At 32.3% G+C, this 25775-nt stretch overlaps 1 protein-coding gene across 2 annotated transcripts in view; it reads right to left on the bottom strand.

Moving 5' to 3' along the window:
* The window catches only part of vipb (vasoactive intestinal peptide b), a 10087-nt gene extending 890 nt beyond the window's left edge, over positions 1 to 9197 (bottom strand). The window contains exons 1-5 of one of the 2 annotated variants that reach the window (XM_056468405.1): positions 9096 to 9197; positions 7514 to 7633; positions 5691 to 5795; positions 5368 to 5472; positions 1831 to 1980 (exon numbers count right to left, since the gene is read on the bottom strand). In XM_056468405.1, coding sequence (XP_056324380.1) covers positions 1831 to 1980; positions 5368 to 5472; positions 5691 to 5795; positions 7514 to 7620 — 467 coding nt within the window. In that variant the 5' untranslated portion in view covers positions 7621 to 7633; positions 9096 to 9197. The remainder of the gene's footprint in view (positions 1 to 1830; positions 1981 to 5367; positions 5473 to 5690; positions 5796 to 7513; positions 7634 to 9095) is intronic. The other variant, XM_056468406.1, reaches the window with a different exon arrangement.
* Between the last annotated feature and the right edge of the window lie 16578 nt (positions 9198 to 25775).

Genomic DNA, 25775 nt, shown 5'->3' with positions numbered 1-25775 from the left:
GCACAATATATCGTTTCAGTATCAATATCGCAATGTGTGCGTTCGCAATGGTCACATTGCAGGATCTGCCATTTTGAGGGATTATAGTTGATCAGCACAACAATTGAGAGTACATAAGATTTGTGGAGTCATTGCAAAGTATAACCATAACAGAGGGAAACGTTATCATTTACATGTGTTTTAAAGGCATTTCAAGAATGTTTAAAGCAATCGGGCAGAAAAATGTACATTTGTAACTTTCATGAAGAATAATTTGACTGTATTATTAATAGAATCGTGGCGACATGGTGGTGCAGTAGGTAGTGCTGTCGCCTCACAGCAAGAAGGTCGAGCCTCGGTTGGGTCAGTTGGCATTTCTGTGTGGAGTTTACATGTTCTCTCCGCGTTTGCGTGGGTTTCCTCACAAGTCCAAAGACATGCGGTACAGGTGAATTGGGTAAGCTAAATTGTCCTTAGTGTATGTGTGTGAATGAGAGTATGGGTGTTCCCCAGGGATGGGTTGCAGCTGGAAGGGCATTCTCTGTGTAAAAAATATGCTGGATAAATTTTCGGTTCATTCCGCTGTGGCATCCCCAGACTAATAAAGGGACAAAGCTAAAGGAAAATAAATGAATGAATGAATGAATTAATACAATGAAGACTATACACTCTCAGAAATAAAGGTATGAGAGCTGTCACTGGGGGGTGGTACCTTTTCAAAAGGTGCACATTTGTACTTAAAGGGTCTATATTGGTACCTTGAAATTATATATTAGTACCTAAACATTTTAAGAGGAACAATTGTGTACTTTTAAGGTACTAATATGCACCCTTGAGGTATTAATATGGACCTTTTAGGTACAAATGTGTACCTTTTGAAAAGGTACCACCCCAGTGACCAGCTCTAGTATCCTTATTTCTGTAAGTGTTCAGTGTTATTTTACAATTCAGTATTCAATGTCTGTACCTGAATACTGTTTGACTCTTCGTTAACCATAAAGCACTCTTCTTTTACTTTTTTCTTTGCCCTATTATAATTATTCTTGCTTGCAGTTTGTTTATTATTTTTTTACAGGATTCACACACTTACAAAATCAACCCAATTCATCTAAATTCAAGATTTTTTCTCCAAATAGAGCTAATCAAGCCATTCTGGGGAAATTATATTCATACCGAGATATATATATATATATATATATATATATATATATATATATATATATATATATATATATATATATATATATATATATATATAAAATCGCAAAAATGCTAAACATTGCAATATCAGCTGTTTCCAATATCGTGCAGCCCTAATATCTGTCCATTAAAGGTGTGAAGTGCTTTGAAATAAGCATTTTTTTATTCTGTGTTTGATGTGATCTCAACTGAAACATGAAGAGAAGGTGGGGCATAGAGTGGCTCCTCCCCCTTAAAAAACAACCAATAGTGTTTCGTTTTTCTACAGCTCTGCCAGAAAGAGTGGTTGAGATCAAGCACATCAAATGAGAAGGGGGCGGGGCATGTCAGATACGATTGGTCAGAAGATTTGATAAGACATGGAAGAATGAGGTGATGTGAAAAAAACATTGATCCATTTAGGCAGAAGTGACAATATATATATATATTTGAAGCACACTAACTTATAGATATCCTTAACTAACATACTGATACTAACAGCTAAAAAACCTTCTTTTAAATTCACAAGACCTCTTAATGACCTCAGTGATAGCTACAGTGTGTGGTTGCTATAATGATTTGTGTTTAATTATTTCCTTCAGTCTTTGGCTCATTCAGTCTAGGTATGTGAGATCTTAGCTTTTTTATTACACCAATAACAGTGATGCTCGCCTTTGGTTTGAGCCGTACCTCCGTTTTCCTGCCAGAACTGAGTTAAGGTATTTCTTGGCCGCCATCTGCTTGCGGTAGCGGCTGTAGTTGTCTGTAAAGACGGCGTCTGAGTGACGTTTCACAGGCATCTCCTCCACACCCAGCTCATCACTGCAGCAGACAGACAGAAATATGACCATGCCTCACTGCACATCATTATTAAAAGCTTAACTCAATCAGCGTCACAACAGATACCCGATTACCATGTGATATTTGACACACTCAGTTTGCCAATTATTTTGACCATCTATAGTGCATTAGTGATGCCCGTTTTTCTGTGTTTTTTTTCATAGAGATTTTTTAAAAAGACATTTTAAAGGATCATAAGCAATGAATGAAGTAATACAGCCAGCTATACGGAGAATCACAACTATACATTATTAAATTATTAAGCATAGAAGTAAATAAAAATTAGATAAAGAGACAAGGGTGTGAACTTAACATCTGTTGGGGATGTTTTCATTAACGTTCTCTGTGTTTCAGCAAATGTAATGAGATTTGGTGACAACTTTTTTTGACACACCTTGTGGGAAAATGCTTTGAATATTTACAAATACTCAACAATGCACTCTGGGCAAATTTACTACCCATTGGTTATGTTGGGGGCTGTTTCTGCCCCATTGACTTCCATTATAATCACATTTTCGACTGCAAAGCTATGACGCCATATAATCATGCATTCTTAAATGTTGCTTGTTTTCCCTGTTGGGAGGTAAAAAAAGGCTTAGTTTCTGGCTTTTATATAGAGTATATGGTGCGAGTGTGAGAGAAACCTTTGCACACTTGCCTTGATATGTAAAAAATAAAATAAGCACCTCAGCACTCTATAGAGCAGTGTTTCCCAACGCTGTTCCTGAAGGCACACCAACAGTCCACATTTTCAACCTCTCCCTAATCAAACACACCTCAATCATCTTATCATAACATCAGAAGAGACTCCAAAACATGAAATGAATGGGTCAGATAATGGAGACATCCAAAATATGTACTGTTGGTGTGCCTCCAGGAACAGGGTTGGGAAACACTGCTATAGACTATAGTAAAATGTTCAAGAAAAGTGTATTTGTGCGCACACACACACACACTCACACACTATAATGTGCTGTTTTACCGAACTCCATACAAAAGCCAGACACTTTTTGCACAGACCTAACTAAAGGATAAATAGTTCCAACTGATGATCATCAGAAATGCCAACAGGGAGAACCACCAATGCATTCGCAATCAAAAAATGTGGTTATAATGCAAGTCAATGGGGCACACACTGTACATACAAGATACAATAATGGATTATTTCTCCCATCCCTAACCCTCATGTCATTTCAGTTACCTGAGACCTTTGTTTATTCTGTATTTAAATGAGATAAATTAGCTAGAAACATAAAAATAATAAGTGTTGCATGTTTGTATGTTGCTGAAGTCGCTCAATTTGGACAACGATGGACAATTTTAAGGATTTGGTGCAGATTTGCACTTTGTTTAAACTGTTTGTTCTTTATAATTGCTGTTTGTAATATGGCATTTCAATTTTATATTCAGAGCTAGTTCATCTTGAATTTAACTTCTTTGAATGTAATTTTTTTTAAGATGGCAGTACTGTCACGCATAGGGCTCTATTTTGACGATCCATGCACAAAATGCAAAGCACAGGGCCCAAACGCATTAAGGGTGTGTCAGAATCCAATTTTGCTATTTTAAGGCGCATGTGGCGCATGGTCTAACAGGGTTGAGCTTATTCTCTTAATGAGTTATGGGCGAGTTTCGAGAACAAACCAATCTCATCTCCCATTCCCTTTAAGAGTCAGTTGCGTCGTGCCATAGCGCATTTGCTATTTACATGGCGGACTTTGTAAGTGTAAAAACTGAACACTTCACTAGTGACAAAACAGTTTAACAGGGCATCTACAGCGCGAGAATGAGAGATGAGCCTCCTCATTGTTTACTTTCGCTTTCACTCTCGTGGATAGGGAAACGTGTTGTACGTACATCCATTAGCCTATACATAATTAATTTTGTTTGTTAAGAGCAAAGATTTCTTTTTAAACTATTTTTAAATTCAGTTCTAATTTACAGCAAACGAATAAATTAACAATAATAACAAAGTGTGTTCAACAACTGAGTTATATCCAAATACACATGCTATGCCCCATATGGTCTAAAACCTGACAGGTGGGCAAATCTAAGCTTGTTTTTAATAAAACAAATATAAATATGTATATAATAAATAATACTGCTAATAATGATAACATTATACAAAAGCAAATTGTTATGAATAAACTGAAAAAGCCCCCCGAGATGAAGAAGGCATGAAGGTATGGTGTTTATATTTATGTAGGCTAGAAAATAATGATGTTTGTAATATTTTAATTCTTTAATTCTTTTTAATTTGTAAAGATATTTGTGTATTGCTGTACATCCTGTGTGTATTAAGCAATGTGTAAGCGAGACGCACATCTAACGCGCTCTGTGCTGGACAATAGACCAGCTTTGATTTATTTAAGTTCCTCAAAATAGCAACGCGCCTGCAATGCGCCTCCACTCATTTTTAAATCAGAACGCCTATGGGCGCACATATGAGCGCAAATGCGTTTGCTATTTAAACAGCGTGGCTCAAAACGTCAAAATGACTCTTGCGCTGAGCTGACACTAGCGAACAACAATTGCGTCGAGCCTTGGGCCGCATTGCACCGGGTGTATGATAGGGCCCATATACTCCTATCATAAACCAAAGCATAGAAACTCAATTTTGGGTAACATGTAAAGTTAGAAAGATGTATTTGCACAGCTGAAAAAATAGAAAAAAAATGTATTTCAGGAATCATTTTGTAATTGAGTTGTGAAGCCCAGAATTGGAATCGGATTGGATTATGAAGACCCACCAGGGCTGCACGATATTGATAAACTCTATCATTGCACTATTTTGTTTTGCTGTAATATATATTGCAATATAAATGTGATTTTACTCTGATTTAAATAGCTTTATTTGAAACTATTTCATAAATTAAGATTGACTGGGGTGATCAGGTCTTTTTGTAATAAATTACAAGCGTATATAAATATGAGGAAAAAAAAAAGCAAAAATAAAAGTGAAATAAACAGTGCTTTATGGTTTCCTGAGGAGTCAAACAGCATTCAAATAAGAAAATTGAACAATCAAATGTAAAATAACATGATCATCTAACAGAGATATTTGTATAAATAATTGTAGACAATAATATAAAAATAATATTTAATAATATCTCTGCTTTTAACCTCAATGCATGATAATAAATCGTAATCTAATCCTGCGACTATTGCTGATACACACATTGTGATATCGATGTTCAAACGGTATATTGTTCAGCCCTAATTCCCATCCCTAATGAGGCTGAGAAATTAATTACAGAATTTTTATTTTTGGTTAAACTGTCCCTTTAAAGGTTTATCAGTTGCTGTTAGCTTCTCTGTGGAGAAAATGAATTGAGTTATTACTTGCAGGATGGGTTGTTGGTCATTTACCTGACTCTCTTGGCCAGTAAAGACTCCAGATATTCTTTAGCAGACAGCTGGCCGAGCAGTTTGCTGTATCCGCTCGTGAACAGTCCATCAGCGTGCCTGGATGGTCTAAAAGGAATAACACATATAAAAACACACATTATTTTACCGTAAGATGGTCTTCAGTGCTTTCTCGTAAACTCAAAGTTGTTTGCCCCCACAAAAGATTGTCATAATCGTCACATTTACAGCTTGGGTCTTTCCTCTGGAAATGGATCAGTAATATTTTTACGAGAGAGTAAATTGAAGCCTTTGCTAATGTTGTAATGGTGTTTTTTTCCACAAACCTCTCAACGGTGTTAGTGAGTTCATACAGGAGTTTATACGCCTCCAGATCCTGTAGTGATGGATCTCTTGTCCAGTCGTCCTCTCCGTCTTCAAGAGCACCGGCTCTGGAAAATAAGATGACAAACAGAAATCATGCATGTGAATTATGATTTTTCACACCTACACTCTCAGAAATAAAGGTACTAGAGCTGTCACTAGGGTGGTACCTTTTCAAGAGGTACACATTTGTACTTAAAAGGTCCATATTGGTACCTTAAAAGTATGTATTAGTACCTAAAAAATTCAAGAGGATAATATGTACACTTGAGGTTTTAATAAGGACCCTTTAGTTACAAATGTATACCCTTTGAAAAGGTACCACCCCAGTGACAGCTCTAGTACCTTTATTTCTGAGAGTGTAGCGGTATTTGCTGTGTATTTTTGTACATTGTCAAAATTATTCAAAATTAAAAACCATTTTAAAGTCAATATTATTAGCCCCCTTAGTTCAAATGTCAAAGGGAACCTCTGATAAAATGGGTTTCATTTGAAATGATTTACTTCACATTTAGTTATTCTGGGTAATATTAGTTTTATTTTTTTAATGCACTGTGCATAAATCTGTATTTATAGGATCACAAAAAAATATTGTGTGCTTTAGAAATTAAATTAAACTGGACAAAATCAAGGTCAATATATATTTTTTGTTGGAGCACCTCAAAAGCATCAAGCGCTGACCAAAGTGCTGAATAGCCAAACATCAAAAGTATAAATCAAGAAGGCATCAAAACATTTGGAACATGTGAAAACAAAAAGTGTAGAAGATATGCAAAAACATCACCAAACAGGAAACCAGAATACAACACAGAAGTGCTATAAAGCTAAATAAAAGCCTGAGAAAAGAAAAAATGGGTCACACTTTACAATAAGGTTGCATTTGTTCATTTTAATTAATGCATTTACTGACATGAAAACCAATGAGGAGTACATTTATTACAGTATTTATTCATGTTAGTCAACATCAGTTAATGAAAATAAAGTTGTTCATTGTTAACTCACAGTGCATTAATGTTAACAAGCATTAATTAATATTGTAATAATGCATTAGTAAATGTTGAACTATGATTAATAAATGCTGTATAAGTATTTTAAATTATAAGTTCATGTTAGTGAATACATTAACTAACATTAACAGGCCTTATTGCAAAATGTGACCATAATATGATTTAATGATTTTAAAAGAGGATACAGTATGTGATGAGCTGATGGATAAAAGCAAGCAGCTTAGGATCAAAAACTGAAACAGCTCTATATTCTAATATACAAAAGACATTGGATTAAAAAATAACCTCATTTGCATCATGTTTATTGTTTGGATGCTTGAAAACACTTTTTTTTTTCTTGTCTTAGACCTGTAATATCATACAAGTACTGTGCGTGCATTTTGACTATGGGATATACTCCCTCTTTAATGCACCAGGCACTTCGTCAGAAACACTTCTGGTTCTCTTTGTACAGATAGCTCTTTTATATTTTTATGCTTTATACTTTTTATTCTATAAGCACATACTCTATATTGGAAACCTTTAAATAGTTTATTGCTTTTATTTTCTATTGCATAACTTCCATTTCCTCAAATTCTTCTGATTATTTTTATTTTTGATATTATTGTTGTTGTTATTTTTAAGGTGTGGTTGTGTAAGCATTTCACTGCATATCGTACTGTGCATGACTCTGTATGTGACCACTGAAATTTGAGTTAGCATTTGATTAAAGCATTGGGTTTGATTAAAGCATTTAGTGACAGATAACAGCAGTTTATTAATTGTGTTTTGTGTCTCACCTGATGTCAGGGTATGCAGAGATGGCAGGCAGTGCAAGAGTCCTGCAGCAGAAAACACAGCAGACGGCCATCAGCAGGAGCGTCTGACAGCTGCTCAGAGAACTCATGGCTTCAGCAGATCTTCAAAACAGGTCAGGAAAAAACATCTGCATTAGACTTGAGACTCACACTGACTTGTGCTTTCTTTCAATGTGTGTGTTGTCTTTTTTGCATGACTGGCACTTGGAACTGAAGTCAGAATTATTTGTCCTCCTGAATTATTAGCCCCCACTGTATATTTTTCCCCCAATTTCTGTTTAACAGAAAGTAGATTTTCAACACATTTCTAAACATAGCAGCTAGTTCTGCAGACAATCGAAGCACATATGCTTAAGGAGGCTAATAATATTGACCTTAAAATGGCTTTAAATAATTTAAAACAGCTTTTATTCTAGCCGAAATAAAACAAATAAGACTTTCTCCAGAAGAAAAAATATTATAGGAAATACTGTGAAAAATTCCTGAATCTGTTAAAAATCATTTGGGAAATATTTTAAAGAAATTCACAAGAGGGCAAATAATTCTGTATGACTGTATGAGCTTCTTTTGTCTTCTTGTGCTATTCATTTGTCAAGATTTTAGATTAAAGTATATAAAAGTGCAAGGGAAATGAATTGTATGCACACTAGTCATTGTAATATAGCTTTTTCAGTATGTTTTAAGATATAACAAATGCATTTATACCCATGTAGTTTCTCAAAAAACATTGCGTTATAAGTATTTGTGGAAAAAAAACAAACATTTTTTTTAAGAAAAAATAAATTATGTATAATTTACAAATAATTTACATAATTATAATTTAAATAATTTACAAATATTATATAATAATTGTAATGATAACATTTATATCAATGTCTATATGAAATAAAATAATTTGATTCATTTTATAAACTAATATTTTATTTGACTTTTTAACAATGTCGAGATTTTAGATTAGAAAATAAAGCGCATGTCTGATAAAGAGGCGCTGTTAATCTTGATTAAGAATATATTTGTGTAAAAAACACACACTTATAACTTTATTCTATCCATTAATTTATTGTATGAGCTTATTTTGTTTTAATCCCCAGTATTAAAGTGTGTTCAAACTGAATGTGATCAATTTGGGAGTCTGTGATCCTGCAGTTCTCCTCTCCTACACTCTCTCCGAGAATAAGACCTTCCTTTAAGCACAGCACAAAATTAAACACAAGTTACGACTGAGGAATTAAATGGACTGACGCAGTGTCAGTTTACTAGAACTTCTTTGTTAAGCTGCTTTGACACAATCTACATCATAAAAGCGCTATAAATAAACATGAATTGAATTAAGATTTTCCATGATATAAAATGCAAGTGAAAATTACAATGCAATTGATTTTTTTTATCACATTTTTAGTTCATTTTAACGACAAATAAATTCTTTAAAAGAATTACAAACATCCCATCTAGTTTCTCACATAACAATACACATCTATTTGATATATTTACTTGACAATATGTGCATTTAATCATGCAAAAAAGTTAGCATTTATATACAAATATTGAAATTAGCTTTACTTACAGTCAAGTTGTGTGGTTGGTATATGATCTCTGCCCGCTGACACCTGTTGGGATGAAGAATAGTTTCCTCAGCTCAGTTCAGACTGTCTGTGTGTCTCTCTCCTGACCGCTTGCTTTTATACACCTGATTATTCACTTTGCTCAAGATCCCTCAACGTCTGTCCTGCGTCACGGCAGTCCCGGTGGGATACACCTAAACGGTGATCTGGCGGTCATACTTCAATTGGGTTTCTCGGAAAGCTGTGATATTGCTGACTCATTTTTCTATATGATGCTTAAATGACGTTTGGTATGTTTTTGTTGATATACAATGGATTTTTTTAATACTTAAAAATGTCTTTGAAAGTCAGATTGTTCATATTTCCGAGTTCAGGGTGAGACGGTCGGTGGTAGTAATTCAGCATCTTCATTAGATTGTGCAAAAGTATGACGTGATGTAAGTTGTATGAGGGTCATTATAGAGGCATCGGCCAATTGTATTACAGAATTCTGCAGGTCTTCTAATCTAATATTTGTCCACCCACACTATATTCAGGTCAGTGTGCAGTAAGAGGTCAGTTCAGGTCTGGAGCTTACTAAGAAAATATACAACCAAAAATATGCATGGTTCTGTTAAAGAAAGCTTTTGTAAATGTTTGTGTTAATAAATACATTGATTGGTGTGCTGGTTCATTCACAGCTTGTTGCTGACTAATGCATTCCAACAAGGTTTCTATGGTGATCCATGTGTTCTTTTTGTGAGTTGCTATGGTGTCCTAGGTGTGTTGGCTTTAAGAGTTTGTAGTGTGTTTTATTGTGCTGCTATGGTGTTCCAAGTGTTTTTAGTGTAATGCTATGGTGTACCAAGTGTTTTTAGTGTAATGCTATAGTGTTCCAAGTGTTTTTAGTGTATTGCTATGGTGTTCCAAGTGTTTTTAGGGTGTTGCTAATGTGTTCCAAGTGTTTTTAGTGAGTTGCTATGGTGTTCCAAGTGTTTTAGTATGTTACTATGGTGTTCCAAGTGTTTTTAGTGAGTTGCTAATGTGTTCCAAGTGTTTTTAGTGTGCTGCTATGGGGTTCCAAGTGTTTTTAGGGTGTTGCTATGGTGTTCCAAGTGTTTTTAGTGAGTTGCTATGGTGTTCCAAGTGTTTTAGTATGTTACTATGGTGTTCCAAGTGTTTTTAGTGAGTTGCTAATGTGTTCCAAGTACTATTGGTGTGTTGCTATGATGTTTTTAGTGTGATGTTATGGTGTTTCAAGGGTTTTTAGTGTGCTGCTATGGGGTTCCAAGTGTTTTTAGTGAGTTGCTATGGTGTTCCAAGTGTTTTAGTGAGTTGCTATGGTGTTCCAAGTGTTTTTAGTGTGTTGCTATGGTGTTCCAAGTGTTTTTAGTGTGTTGCTAATGTGTTCCAAGTACTATTGGTGTGTTGCTAAGTGTTTTAGTGTGATGTTATGGTGTTTCAAGTGTTTTTAGTGAGTTGCTAATGTGTTCCAAGTACTATTGGTGTGTTGCTAAGTGTTTTAGTGTGATGTTATGGTGTTTTAATATGATTTTATGGCATTTCAAGTGTTTTTAGTGTGATTTTATGGTGTTCCAAGTGTTTTTAGTGTGATGTTATGGTGTTCCAAGTGTTTTTAGTGTGTTGCTAATGTGTTCCAAGTACTATTGGTGTGTTGCTATGTTTTTAGTGTGATGTTATGGTGTTTTAAGTGTTTTTAGTGTGATGTTAAGGTGTTTCAAGAGTTTTAGTGTGATTTTTTTTTTTTATGGTGTTCCAAGTGTTTTAGTGTAATGTTATGGTGTTTCAAGTGTTTTTAGTGTGTTGCTATGGTGTTCCAAGTGTTTTTAGTGTGATTTTTATGGTGTTCCAAGTGTTTTTAGTGTGTTTTTTGTGTTCCAAGTGTTTTAGTGTAATGTTATGGTGTTTCAATTGTTTTTAGTGTGATGCTATGGTGTTCCAAGTGTTTTTAGTGTGATGCTATGGTGTTCCAAGTGTTTTTAGTGTGATGTTATGGTGTTTCAAGTGTTTTTAATGTGTTGCTACGGTGTTCCAAGTGTTTTAGGGTGTTGCTATGGTGTTCCAAGTGTTTTAATGCATTGCTATGCTGTTCCAAGTGTTTTAATGCACTGCTATGGTGTTCCAAGTGTTTTAATGCAATTCTATGGTGTTCCAAGTGTTTTAATGCATTGCTATGGTGTTCCAAGTGTTTTAATGCAATTCTATGGTGTTCCAAGTGTTTTAATGCATTGATATGGTGTTCCAAGTGTTTTAATGCAATTCTATGGTGTTCCAAGTGTTTTAATGCACTGCTATGGTGTTCCAAGTGTTTTAATGCATTGCTATGGTGTTCCAAGTGTTTTAATCCATTGCTATGGTGTTCCAAGTGTTTTAATGCATTGCTATGGTGTTCCAAGTGTTTTAATCCATTGCTATGGTGTTCCAAGTGTTTTAATGCATTGCTATGGTGTTCCAAGTGTTTTAATCCATTGCTATGGTGTTCCAAGTGTTTTTAATGCATTGCTATGGTGTTCCAAGTGTTTTAATCCATTGCTATGGTGTTCCAAGTGTTTTAATGCATTGCTATGGTGTTCCAAGTGTTTTAATGCATTGCTATGGTGCTCCAAGGGTTTTAATGCATTGCTATGGTGTTCCAAGTGTTTTAATCCATTGCTATGGTGTTCTAAGTGTTTTAATGCATTGCTATGGTGTTCCAAGTGTTTTAATCCATTGCTATGGTGTTCTAAGTGTTTTAATGCATTGCTATGGTGTTCCAAGTGTTTTAATGCATTGCTATGGTGCTCCAAGGGTTTTAATGCATTGCTATGGTGTTCCAAGTGTTTTAATCCATTGCTATGGTGCTCCAAGTGTTTTAATGCATTGTTATGGTGTTCCAAGTGTTTTAATCCATTGCTATGGTGTTCTAAGTGTTTTAATGCATTGCTATGGTGCTCCAAGGGTTTTAATGCATTGCTATGGTGTTCCAAGTGTTTTAATCCATTGCTATGGTGTTCTAAGTGTTTTAATGCATTGCTATGGTGTTCCAAGTGTTTTAATGCATTGCTATGGTGTTCCAAGTGTTTTAATGCATTGCTATGGTGTTCCAAGTGTTTTAATGCATTGCTATGGTGTTCCAAGTGTTTTAATGCATTGCTATGGTGTTCCAAGTGTTTTAATGCATTGCTATGGTGTTCCAAGTGTTTTAATGCATTGCTATGGTGTTCCAAGTGTTTTAATGCATTGCTATGGTGTTCCAAGTGTTTTAATGCATTGCTATGGTGTTCCAAGGGTTTTAATGCATTGCTATGGTGTTCCAAGGGTTTTAATGCATTGCTATGGTGTTCCAAGGGTTTTAATGCATTGCTATGGTGCTCCAAGGGTTTTAATGCATTGCTATGGTGTTTTAATGCATTGCTATGGTGCTCCAAGGGTTTTAATGCATTGCTATGGTGTTTTAATGCATTGCTATGGTGTTCCAAGGGTGTTAATGCATTGCTATGGTGTTTTAATGCATTGCTATGGTGTTCCAAGTGTTTTAATGCATTGCTATGGTGTTTTAATGCATTGCTATGGTGTTCCAAGGGTTTTAATGCATTGCTATGGTGTTCCAAGGGTTTTAATGCACTGCTATGGTGTTCCAAGTGTTTTAATGCATTGCTATGGTGTTCCAAGTGTTTTGAGTATGTTGCTATGTGGTTGTTATAGGTGTTGTGTGTTGTTGCCAAGTTGTCTGTCATCTGTGTTCATTCAGCATGTCAGCAGTAAGCAGAGCTGTTCCTGCAGTAATGGTGGTCTGTGATTTTGTAATGACCCCCTGAGGACTTCATTTCCTGCGGCTGCATCTGGGGCACCATTAAACCAGATATCTGGATGACAGTTACTGTAAAACCAGAGATGGAAATTAGCCGCTGATTAAGAATGTTCTAATGATGCCCTTTGATGAGAGAAGTTTTTATTTCTTAATAGTTTTTACAAGCAAACATGTTGCTCTCTATTTGGAGGATTTGTTCTGTTCGTCTTCTGCTGAATAAGACATGACATTTTTTATTTTTTTTGTGCATAACTCATGTATGTTTTGTTTGTACTTAAACTAAAAATAAATGTACAAATCTTAAGAACCTCTAGTAAAACATAAGGAATAATTGACGACAAGGCCTTGAATTATTCAAAATAAATGCATACATGAGGTAGTGTGCAATTTTTTTTCTTATAATTTACTGGACTGAAGTGAATTTTTCTGCTTATAGTCTGGGGCCAGTTGCACCAGCAGTGCGCAAGTTAAAATGTAGCCTAGTTGTGACTTAAAGGGACAGTAAGGCCCTGTTTACACTGTCAGGTCTTGATGCCCAATTCCGATTAGTTGCCTATATCTGATTTATTTAGCCTGTCCGTTTACACGTTCTTTTAATTGTGACCCATATCCAACTCATGTCTTTACACTTGCCATACAATTTACGACGTCGCGCATGCGTAAAGGCGGGTTTTGGCATCTGCGCCACACTAGCCACGATGGAAGAAATTGTCTTGCTTTTAGCTCTGCAAAATATGCGAAGTTCACCCAACTTGAATGATTTTGAGGCGGAGGTGGAGAGAAAGGGCCGTCATCGCAGCTTGTGCCTATGGTTTAAATATGGTGTCCTCCACCATTCCGAGGAATTTGTGGGTATGAGAGAGATCTCCGGTCTGGTGGGAGCAAATTCTGGCGACTGACCTCTTTCCTCATCCATGTTTCCTCTGTTGTTGTTGTTTACCGTGTCAGCGTCTCCACACACACGCCCTACATTCTACATCAATAACCGCGGAGAAGTACCACGTCACAAGTTTAATGACATACAATAAATCCGATCTGCCTGTTTACATGACAGTAGCATTGTCACATATCCGATTTATATCTGATTTATTCCCACATATGAATGAGGCCTGAAACCGATCTCTGAATATCCGAATGCATGTTTTTTTTTCTTCAGCCATGAATTAAATATACTGTTGTAAGCAATCGAAATGACCATTCAGTACTTTTGTACAAGCTAAATCTACCAGAAAGTGAACATTTCATGAATTATTGACTGAATCAGGTGATATATATTAAACCGGTACACATAACAGGCTTTACTCAAACTATGAATCAAAGCGAATTTTCGGTTAAAAGTCCGAAATGAGGTCGTTGGGTTTGATAACATCTACTTTCACTTATGACGCATGTGGAAATCGTGAGACATACAGTACGATTTACAAGAAAATAACACTAATCAGAACAATCAAACAAGGAGTCTCACCCATAATCAATTACACACTGGTGTAAAACATGTACAAATCAGTTGCACAGTCCAGCCAGCGATCTGCAGCCTGTGTCTCTCCAGCCGACCTGACTGCCTTTTTGTCACTGAACTCCCTATCACAAAGCCTTCCACTAGGAGTCGTTATAGGGCTTTCTCACACCCTTGTTAAGTAGGGCGGGAACTAATTTTCATGTGGAGCAACACACCCCTAAAACAGCGAGCTGTGGACACGCCCCCAACATGACACTTTTTAACACATTATAATTAAACAATCTGAACTGTGTTTTGAACTGAACCTAAACTGGCACACTCAGAAGAACCAGAATATTAACATTAAATCTTAAAAAAAGGGTAAACTAGGTGCCCTTTAAATGCTTCTTATCGGATATTACTTCATTCAGTGCGACTACGCTTGACTTTACAGAGAGCTTACGACCTAAAATACTAACTATGGTTTGCCTTAACAACATGTGGTGCAACCAAGAACAAATTCAGTTACAGACTAGCTAGTTACTAAACCCCTAGTGTGGACTATACGTTCCAGTTTAAGAAAGAGCTTGCAAACAGCTGCTGCAACCCTACCCAGGTCTCCTGGTCTAACTGTTCAGATGTCATATTTGACACTTTATTAGTCAGGTGTTTGTCCTCAAACTGCTCCTGTGTGTAGCACTAGTTTCTTCCACATCTCCTCCAAAGCCTACTGTTGTGTTTCTGTGAAATCAATTCAGTGTAGTGATATGGAGCTGTGATGCACACAAAACCTGCCGGAACTACTTTAACTGTGGGTTTATTTGAAAATAACAGCACACCTTAGAATGCTCCTCACCCAGAATCAAGCATTAAGCAGCCCTGTAGTATAACATTAATAATCAACAATAACCATTGAAGAATGCCTATTTGTTTGTCCAACAGTAATCTGAAATATGATTTAAGATTATGACTCCAAATATTTGATCCTTTGTTCTGTAAAATGACCATTATGTTGCATTTAGGCTAAAAAAATGTATTCATACTCTGTCTGACATTTGCATTAGTGCGATAATGCGGCAGAAGATGGATACTGAACATGTATAATCAAATGCACATGAAATGAATGCAAAAGATAAGCATGTTTTGGTGTTTTCAGGCATCTTTAAGCTGCATTCCTAAAGGCTTTAGTGATTTGTCATGTTTAGGTTCATCTTCCTTTTATAGCAAACCTTATGACAAATGATGTATACGCTACAGACCTTCAGACAGACAGCGAGTGATTCGATTCAGATTCTGTGAAAAGGGCAGTATGTGTGACATTTGAACTCAGGCTTTGTCTTAAAGTAGAATAAATGGCTGCAGTTTGATAAATGACATCTGGATGAGGCATTTGCTCCAGATTGGTTTTCCCGTAACGCAGCCATTGTTGTTTGTGTATGAGTAGCCAGATTAAAAGTGTTCAGTATGACGTGGTGAATGTTGTGTTCCTCACTGATGAATCAGGATATAATCAGTGGAGCAGGTTTCTCATCATCCTTTTATTGGGTATATCATTAACAAGATGTTTTAATAGTTAATTGCTGTTATGATTCAGCATTAAACTCGTTAAATTTGCACTCTGAAATATGCTGGTGGTTTTTAAATCTATAACATTGGGTCAAATATGGACAAATCCAACCATTGTGGTAAAAAGTGTAATTTAAAATTATTTACACAACCTAACCCAACGTTTAGTTTGTCTATTTTTTTTTACCCAATATTGGGTTAAAACAACCCAGTTTTTTTTTGAGTGGTAAAAATATTATAAAATATGTATGAGCAATTCCGTGCAATTGTCAACCTTGCCATTAAAAAAAATTAAGTTTTCACCAAAATACGGAAACCGTTTCTGGGTCTTTTGGGTAAGCATGTATTCTACAGTACTTTAGAAATACTCAACAATGCATCTGTCATTGTTTTCAAACTATCATATTTGATTTACCAAAGTCACACAAGTGGAAATTTCACATCCGTCACATCCATAACGGAGAGATGTCACATCTATTCTCAAGGTGAATGCGTACCTTGGCTCTAAGGGTCAAACAACAAAAAATATGGTCAAGAGTCTTGGTGTGACTCTGGAGTCAGATCTGAGTTTCAATAGTCATGTCAAAGCAGTCAGTAAATCAGCATACTATCATCTCAAAAACATTGCAAGAATTAGATGCTTTGTTTCCAGTGAAGACTTAGAGAAACTTGTTCATGCTTTTATCAGCAGCAGGGTGGATTACTGTAACGGCCTCCTCACTTGCCTTCCCAAAAAGACAGTCAGACAGTTGCAGCTCATCCAGAACGCTGCAGCCAGAATTCTGACCAGAACCAGGAAATCAGAGCACATCACACCTGTCCTCAGGTCTTTACACTGGCTCCCAGTTACATTCAGAATAGATTTTAAAGTATTATTACTGGTCTATAAATCACTAAACGGCCTAGGACCTCAATACATTACAGATATGCTCACTGAATACAAACCCAACAGATCACTCAGATCTTTAGGATCAAATAAACTAGAAATCCCAAGAGTTCAGTCAAAGCAGGGTGAATCGGCTTTCAGCTATTAACAGCGCCCCCTGCTGCTGGAATCAGCTTCCAGAAATGATCAGATGTGCTCCAACATTAGGCATGTTCACATCAAGACTGAAAACACACTGTTTAGCTGTGCCTTTACTGAATGAGCTCTGTGCTACGTCCGACAGATCACACTATTGTTTTTCTCTTCTTTTTAATTCTTTTATAACACATTTTATCTGCTTTTATTCTTATTTATTTTATATTATTTTTATTTTTTAACCAATTTTATTATTTGTTTTTATTTCTCTTATACTCGTCTCTTTTATTCCTGTTTATGTAAAGCACTTTGAATTGCCACTGTGTATGAAATGTGCTATAGAAATAAACTTGCCGTGCCTTGACTTGCCTTGCCTATAACGACACTTTTTCTCATAAATGTGAAAATATGAAATTAAATAAAATCAATCATTTTTGTTCTATAGTGAGTCGACTCTTATCCTTTTGATTAGCATTGTTTCTTTTAGGTTGTGCAGTTCAATTCACAGAATTTTTACAGAGTATGTTTTATACTGTAAACACGCAGACTTTTTTTGGTCACATCCATAACACATGTTTATTTTCCCCATTTAAAGTACAAAACATGTTTACAGATTAATATTTTTCTGGTCCCGTTACACTGTAGTTGGTTGTTCTGGAAAATATTAACAAAAGTTTCAATATAATGTTAACGGATGCACTCTAACGGATTTTACTGCAAATGTCACATTCATAACACTGGAATTGCACTTTTTTTTTTTCAACTCATCAAACAATCATGTCACAGTTTCCACAAAAAATAAAGGAAGAATCTTTCAACACTGATGATAATCAGAGATGTTTCTCGATCATTAAATCATATTAAATGATATTATTGAATTATGATTTTTTTTCTCATTCAGTGAAAGAGAAACTCAGATAGATTTTATTTATGGAAGCGTGTTTCTGCCATAGAATAAAATAGTAATAATAATATTAATAATTAAATAATAAAAGAACAATTTAGATGTTCATTCATTCATTTTCCTTTGGCTTAGTCCATTATTTATCAGGGGTTGCCACAGCAGAATGAACCGCCAACCATTCCAGCACATGTTTTACACAGCGGATGCTTATCCAGCTGCAACCCTTGGAAACACCCATACACACTCTCATTTACACACTCTCACAAGGCCAGATTAGTTCATCAATTCTCCTATAGCGCATGTGTTTGGACTATTTGGGGGAAACCGGAGCACCTGGAGGAAACCCACGCCAACACTGGGAGATCATGCAAACTCCACACAGAAATGCCTACTGACCTACCTGAGACTCAAACCAGCGACCTTCTTGCTGTGAGGCTACAATGCTAACCACTGAGCCACCGTGTCGCCGATATTCTGATGTTCTTTCTTGCAATTAATGTTGTAAACTCATAATTAAGGAAAAAGTCATAATTGCAAGATAAATATTTAATTTTATTTTAAATGCATTTACATTTATCTTTAATAAATGTTTACGTTTAAAGTTTAAAACATTTTAGTTTCATAATAAATGAATGCATTTTGCAGTTTTAATTTTGTGTTCCCACAATTGTGACTTTTCTCTTAAAGGGACAGTTCCCATAAAAATTCAAGTTAGCTTAATTATTTACTCTCCCTCAAGTGATTCCAGACCTTTATGAGTTTCTTTCTTCTGTTGAACACAAAAGAAGATATTTTGAAGAATGCTAAAAACCTGTAACCATTGACTTCCATAGTAGAAAAAACAAATACTATATAAGTCAATGGTTACAGGTTTTGTAAAAATATCTTCTTTTGTGTTCAACAGAAGAAACTCAAAGGTTTGAAACAAGGAACGTGAGTAAATTATGAGCAAATTGATGAATCTTGAACACAAACGAAGATATTTTGAAGGCCTCCATAATCCTAGACCAGGCCGTATCCTGAGCAGATTCTGTGATGATCATGGAGGAGTGGAGAGCATGGAAGACCCCAGTGACAGGCTCCGCATTGATCCTGTGGGCCAGTCTGAACACCCGCCGGTGACCTACTCACACACCTGCTGTTTCTCCACGATGGATGTCCACCGTTCTCCTGCACCTAGACTGCAGCTCTGCACAAAATGTTTGGCCAGAGGAGAAATGGTCGGTCCCAACTAAGCCTGGTTTCTCTCGAGGTTTTTTCCCTTCACTTTCATCAATTGGTGAAGTTTGTTCCTCGACTGTCTCCACTGGCTTACTTGGTTGGGACTTGTGAGCTGCGCATGAATGGATTTGCTCTTCAGTCTTTGGACTTTCAGCAGTGAAAATTAAACCACACTGAACTGAACTAAAATGAACTCTGAAAACTGAACTGACACGCTTTCAATTTACTTGAACTTCTGTGTTCAGCTGCTTTGACGCAATCTACATTGTAAAAGTGCTGGAGGAATATAGATGAATTGCATTTAATTGAATTAAAGAATGCTGTAAACCTGTAACCATTGACTTCCATAATAGGAAAATCAAATACTATGGAAGTCAATGGTTACAGGTTTTCAGGTTCCCATTTTTGGCTGAACTATCCCTTTAATTTAAAGGGGAAAAGTGATTTTAGAATTTTTTTTTTCTCCATCTAGTGGTGTAAACGAGCTTCTCTACTAGGGGTGGGCGATATGACCTAAAATTAATATCACGGTATTTTTCCTCTTTTGAACGGTGACGGTATAATATCATGGTATTACTGTAAATAGCAAAATAATATACATCTCAAGGAAGAACGGACAAAAGAAAGTCTCACTTCTATCACTCTTTAAAAGTTTTGGTTTGGTTCATTGTAAATGCTGAGTCTCGTTATGAGCTGATCTTCATTTCTCTGTGTTGGTGGAATAAAGCAGGCGAGTCAGCCGCACCAATTTATGAGCAGACAGAGCAGGATTCTCATGATGACCACCAGCGCAATTCCGCTCTTTGTATGAGCCGTAGTTTCAGTGTAAACTTAGTAAAGGCGAGTTTCTTTGGCGATGATGTGTACAGTATTAGATTTTATATTTAGCGGACATTTGCGCTGAACACGCGGTGAATGCAACGCATCGAGATTCGGGCACCTTCTCCGAAAACACTTGATTGATCTTAGCTGGTGGATCAACATTTACCTCATGTCATGATCGCTGTCATCTGCGCCATTATTATTATTATAACTTTAGGTGAGGTTTTTAAACCTGTGCACTTTTCACTCTTCAGCCGTTTGCATTTCCTGCAGTAACAGAAGCTCCCTGTTATCTGACAGCGGGAAGCGTTGAGTGACTGACAGCTAATATGAACCAATACAGCAGCAGGGTAGAGCGATTCAGCAAGTTTTTAGAGAAAATCAAATCAGATTGCACTACAACCATTATATTCAGACACACAAATGCTCCCAAATATATTATGAGGGCGCATAGATTACATTTCGGGCGCTCATGCGACCAAAATGGTTGCAGTTTCGAGCCCTGTAGTATAAGGACATGTATTCAGACCACAACTGAACGTTTGAAGAAAATTGAATGCCTTATTATTTAGAATTAGCTATTATTGATGTAAATGCAGCCGTTCAAGGCGCATAATTGATTTATTACGGTATTGACGGTATTAGAAAATCCATGTCGTGGCGCAATGTCACACCGGTGATGACTATGACACCGGTGTACCGCCCACCCCTATTCTCTACATAATAAATGTTCTTTTAAAAACATTAAAAACATACAGGATCTTTTAAAAGCAGTGCATGTTAATGTGTAATGGCTTTTCTATCAGGTTATGATGCAAGAAAGTCCAGTTACAAGAATGACCGGTGGTGTCTCATTCACATATCAGTGTTTATCAATCCCAGTTTGCCCCAATAGCTGTAAAACACATCTGCTTCATATCTGTCAGCAACTATTTCACAGTCAAACTTTACTGCCGTTATAAAAGCACTGAGGTCAGCGATAGATTGTGGACTTTGCAGCCTCCAGCTTTAATATGGCTCTTAAATGGAGCCCAGCGCTGTTTAGATATCGTATATTTATATTATATTGTGTCCTGTTTTCGGTGCATTAGTGTGAAATGAGATTGCATTAGAGGTTGAATGATGTCTCTCGGATGTCAATCCACTTTTCTGCATTTCCTTACTGATCGCCTTGTTTTGACAAGAAAAACTCGGTAGCGTTTCCAGGATGTGATGTTCGTAGAGGTCATCTGCTGTTCATATCTACATGACTGTAATTAGACTTCATTAGGAATGATGGGATACCCCTGGGAGTGCTATATGTTCTGAATGGCATGCTATTTATACCGTTCGAACACACTGCAAATTGGTCTACATATGTGTTGCAAGTGTATTAGAAGTGCTGAAATGAGTTGCAGTCCCACAATGTAGATGCATGTTTATGTTTGTTCCAAACTATATAATATATAGGATATGCTTAATAAAATTTATAGAACAAAAAAGAGTTTAAAATGAGTATAATGACAGTAAAATAACAACCGATCCAATTTAACATAAATAAATTATAAAAACTTATTAAAATAAAGTGCAAAATTAGAAGTGCTAAAATGTAATGCCATCCCACAATGCAGATTATTTATTCTGGTTGCAATTTAATGTAGTGTATATTATATTTTATTTTATTTTATTTTATTTTATTTTATTTTATTTTATTTTATTTTATTTTATTTTATTTTATTTTATTTTATTTTATTATATTTTATTATGAGACGATGCAGTGGCGCAGCAGGTAGTGCTGTCGGCTCATAGCAAGAAGGTCGCTGGTTCGAGCCTCAGCTGGGTCAGATGGCATTTCTGTGTGGACTCTGCATTTCCTCCCTGTGTGGGCGTGGGGCTCCGGTTTCCCCCACAGTCCAAAGACATGCAGTACAGGTGAATTGGGTAGGCCAAATTGTCCGTAGTGAATGAGTGTGTATGGATATTTCCCAGAGATGGGTTGCAGCTGGAAGGGCATTCGCTGTGTAAAACATGTGCTGGATAAGTTGACGGTTCATTCCACTGTGAAAATGAATTTATATTATATTATATTATATTATATTATATTATATTATATTATATTATATTATATTATATTATATTATATTACTATTATATTACTATTATATTATTATATTATATTACTATTATATTACTATTATATTATTATATTATATTACTATTATATTATATTATTCATATTATAATATATTATATTATATTACTATTATATTATTATTATTATATTATATTATATTATATTACTATTATATTAAATTATATTACCAATATATTATCTTACTAATATTATATTATATTACTATTATATTATATAATATTACTATTATATTATATTATATTATTCATATTATATTATATTATATTATATTATATTATATTACTATTATATTATTATATTATATTACTATTATATTACTATTATATTATTATATTATATTACTATTATATTATATTATTCATATTATAATATATTATATTATATTACTATTATATTATTATATTATATTACTATTATATTATATTATTCATATTATAATATATTATATTATATTACTATTATATTATTATTATTATATTATATTATATTATATTACTATTATATTATATTATATTACTAATATATTATCTTACTAATATTATATTATATTACTATTATATTATATAATATTACTATTATATTATATTATATTATTCATATTATATTATATTATATTACTATTATATTATATTACTATTATATTATATTACTATTATATTATATTACTAATATATTATCTTACTAATATTATATTATATTATTATTATATTATATTATATTACTAATATATTATCTTACTAATATTATATTATATTGCTATTATATTATATTGCTATTATATTATATTATCTTACTATTATATTATATTACCATTATATTATATTGCTATTATATTATCTTACTTATATTATTATTATATTACTATTATATTATCTTACTATTGTATTATATTATATTACTATTATATTATATTATATTACTAATATATTATCTTACTAATATTATATTATATTGCTATTATATTATATTACTATTATATTATATTATCTTACTATTATATTATATTACCATTATATTATATTGCTATTATATTATCTTACTTATATTATTATTATATTACTATTATATTATATTACTATTATATTACTATTATATTATCTTACTAATATTATATTATCTTACTATTATATTATATTATATTACTATTATATTACTATTATATTATCTTACTATTATATTATATTATATTACTATTATATTATATTATATTACTAATATATTATCTTACTAATGTTATATTATATTATTATTATATTATATTATATTACTAATATATTATCTTACTAATATTATATTATATTGCTATTATATTATATTACTATTATATTATATTATCTTACTATTATATTATATTACCATTATATTATATTACTATTATATTATCTTACTAATATTATATTATATTACTATTATATTATATTATATTACTATTATATTACTATTATATTATCTTACTATTATATTATATTATATTATTATTATATTATATTATATTACTAATATATTATCTTACTAATATTATATTATATTGCTATTATATTATATTACTATTATATTATATTATCTTACTATTATATTATATTACCATTATATTATATTGCTATTATATTATCTTACTTATATTATTATTATATTACTATTATATTATATTACTATTATATTACTATTATATTATCTTACTAATATTATATTATCTTACTATTATATTATATTATATTACTATTATATTATATTACTATTATATTACTATTATATTATCTTACTATTATATTATCTTACTAATATTATATTATATTATTATTATATTATATTACCATTGTATTATATTATATTATATTATATTATATTATATTATATTATATTACTATTATATTATCTTACTATTATATTATCTTACTAATATTATATTATATTATTATTATATTATATTACTATTATATTATATTATATTATATTACTATTATATTATCTTACTATTATATTATCTTACTAATATTATATTATATTATTATTATTATATTATATTACCATTGTATTATATTATATTATATTATATTATATTATTATTATATTATATTACTATTATATTATATTATATTATATTACTATTATATTATCTTACTATTATATTATCTTACTAATATTATATTATATTATTTTTATTATATTATATTATATTACTATTATATTATCTTACTATTATATTATCTTACTAATATTATATTATATTATTATTATATTATATTACTATTATATTATATTATATTACTATTATATTATCTTACTAATAGTATATTATATTATTTTTATTATATTATATTATATTACTATTATATTATCTTACTAATATTATATTATATTATTTTTATTATATTATATTATCTTACTATTATATTATATTATATTACTATTATATTATATTACTATTATATTATCTTACTAATATTATATTATTATTATATTATATTACTATTATATTATATTATATTACTATTATATTATCTTACTAATATTATATTATATTACTATTATATTATATTACTATTATATTATATTACTATTATATTATATTACTATTATATTATATTACTATTATATTATATTACTATTATATTATATTACTAATATTATATTATATTATTTTTATTATATTATATTATATTATATTATATAATATTACTATTATATTATCTTACTATTATATTATATTATATTACTATTATATTATATTACTATTATATTATATTACTATTATATTATATTATATTACTATTATATTATATTACTATTATATTATCTTACTATTATATTATATTATATTACTATTATATTATATTACTATTATATTATATTACTATTATATTATATTACTAATATTATATTATATTATTTTTATTATATTATATTATATTATATTATATTATATTACTATTATATTATCTTACTATTATATTATATTATATTACTATTATATTATATTACTATTATATTATATTACTATTATATTATATTACTATTATATTATATTACTATTATATTATATTACTATTATATTCTATTATATTCTATTATATTACTATTAAAAATAACTATTTAAAATAATAGATAGACATGTATCCCTTTTGTGGTGCTTATTCAGAAAGCACAATAAAATAAACAAAAGAGAAAAACAAATCAAAGTAAATAAAAATGGCAAAAAATACACAATACAATAAAAATGAGGTTAAAATATGAAATAAATATGAATTAAATACAAACAAGTAAATATGGATTTTATTAAATCGATCCAATATAATTATAAATATTAAAAAAATTATACAAAAAATAATGAAACAGATTTCAACTAAATCAATATCTAACTGCATTAGTTTTGTTATGATTTTTAAAAAATGTTATTTTTCTCAGGTTTACTTTAAAAAAAACATTTGAAATGTAAACAAACAAACAAACCAACTTTTAATCTTGTGTATTTGTGTTAATTTTAGAAGACATGATTAATTTCCTTCTGTACATTCATCTGTTTTGATGAGTTTCTACTGAGTGACAGATGAATAAGTTTGACTGTACTTTGTTTTACTCCCTTGTAAAAAAGCTGATGAGGTTTATTTTGCGGTCTTAACTCGATATCATTATATTCATTATGGATATTTAGCATGGTCTCTCCATCTGTCCATAAGCCATTAGAGCTGTTTCAGTCATTATACTCACTCACTCACTGAGGATTGTGGTAGTGAACTAGTGCACAGACTAGTGGTGGATATCTGCAATTGACCACAAGACACCAAA

This window comes from Danio aesculapii, chromosome 11 (assembly GCF_903798145.1).
Source record: "Danio aesculapii chromosome 11, fDanAes4.1, whole genome shotgun sequence".
In the NCBI taxonomy this organism is placed as follows: Eukaryota; Metazoa; Chordata; class Actinopteri; order Cypriniformes; family Danionidae; genus Danio; species Danio aesculapii.
This window is presented reverse-complemented; position numbering and strand designations above follow the sequence as displayed.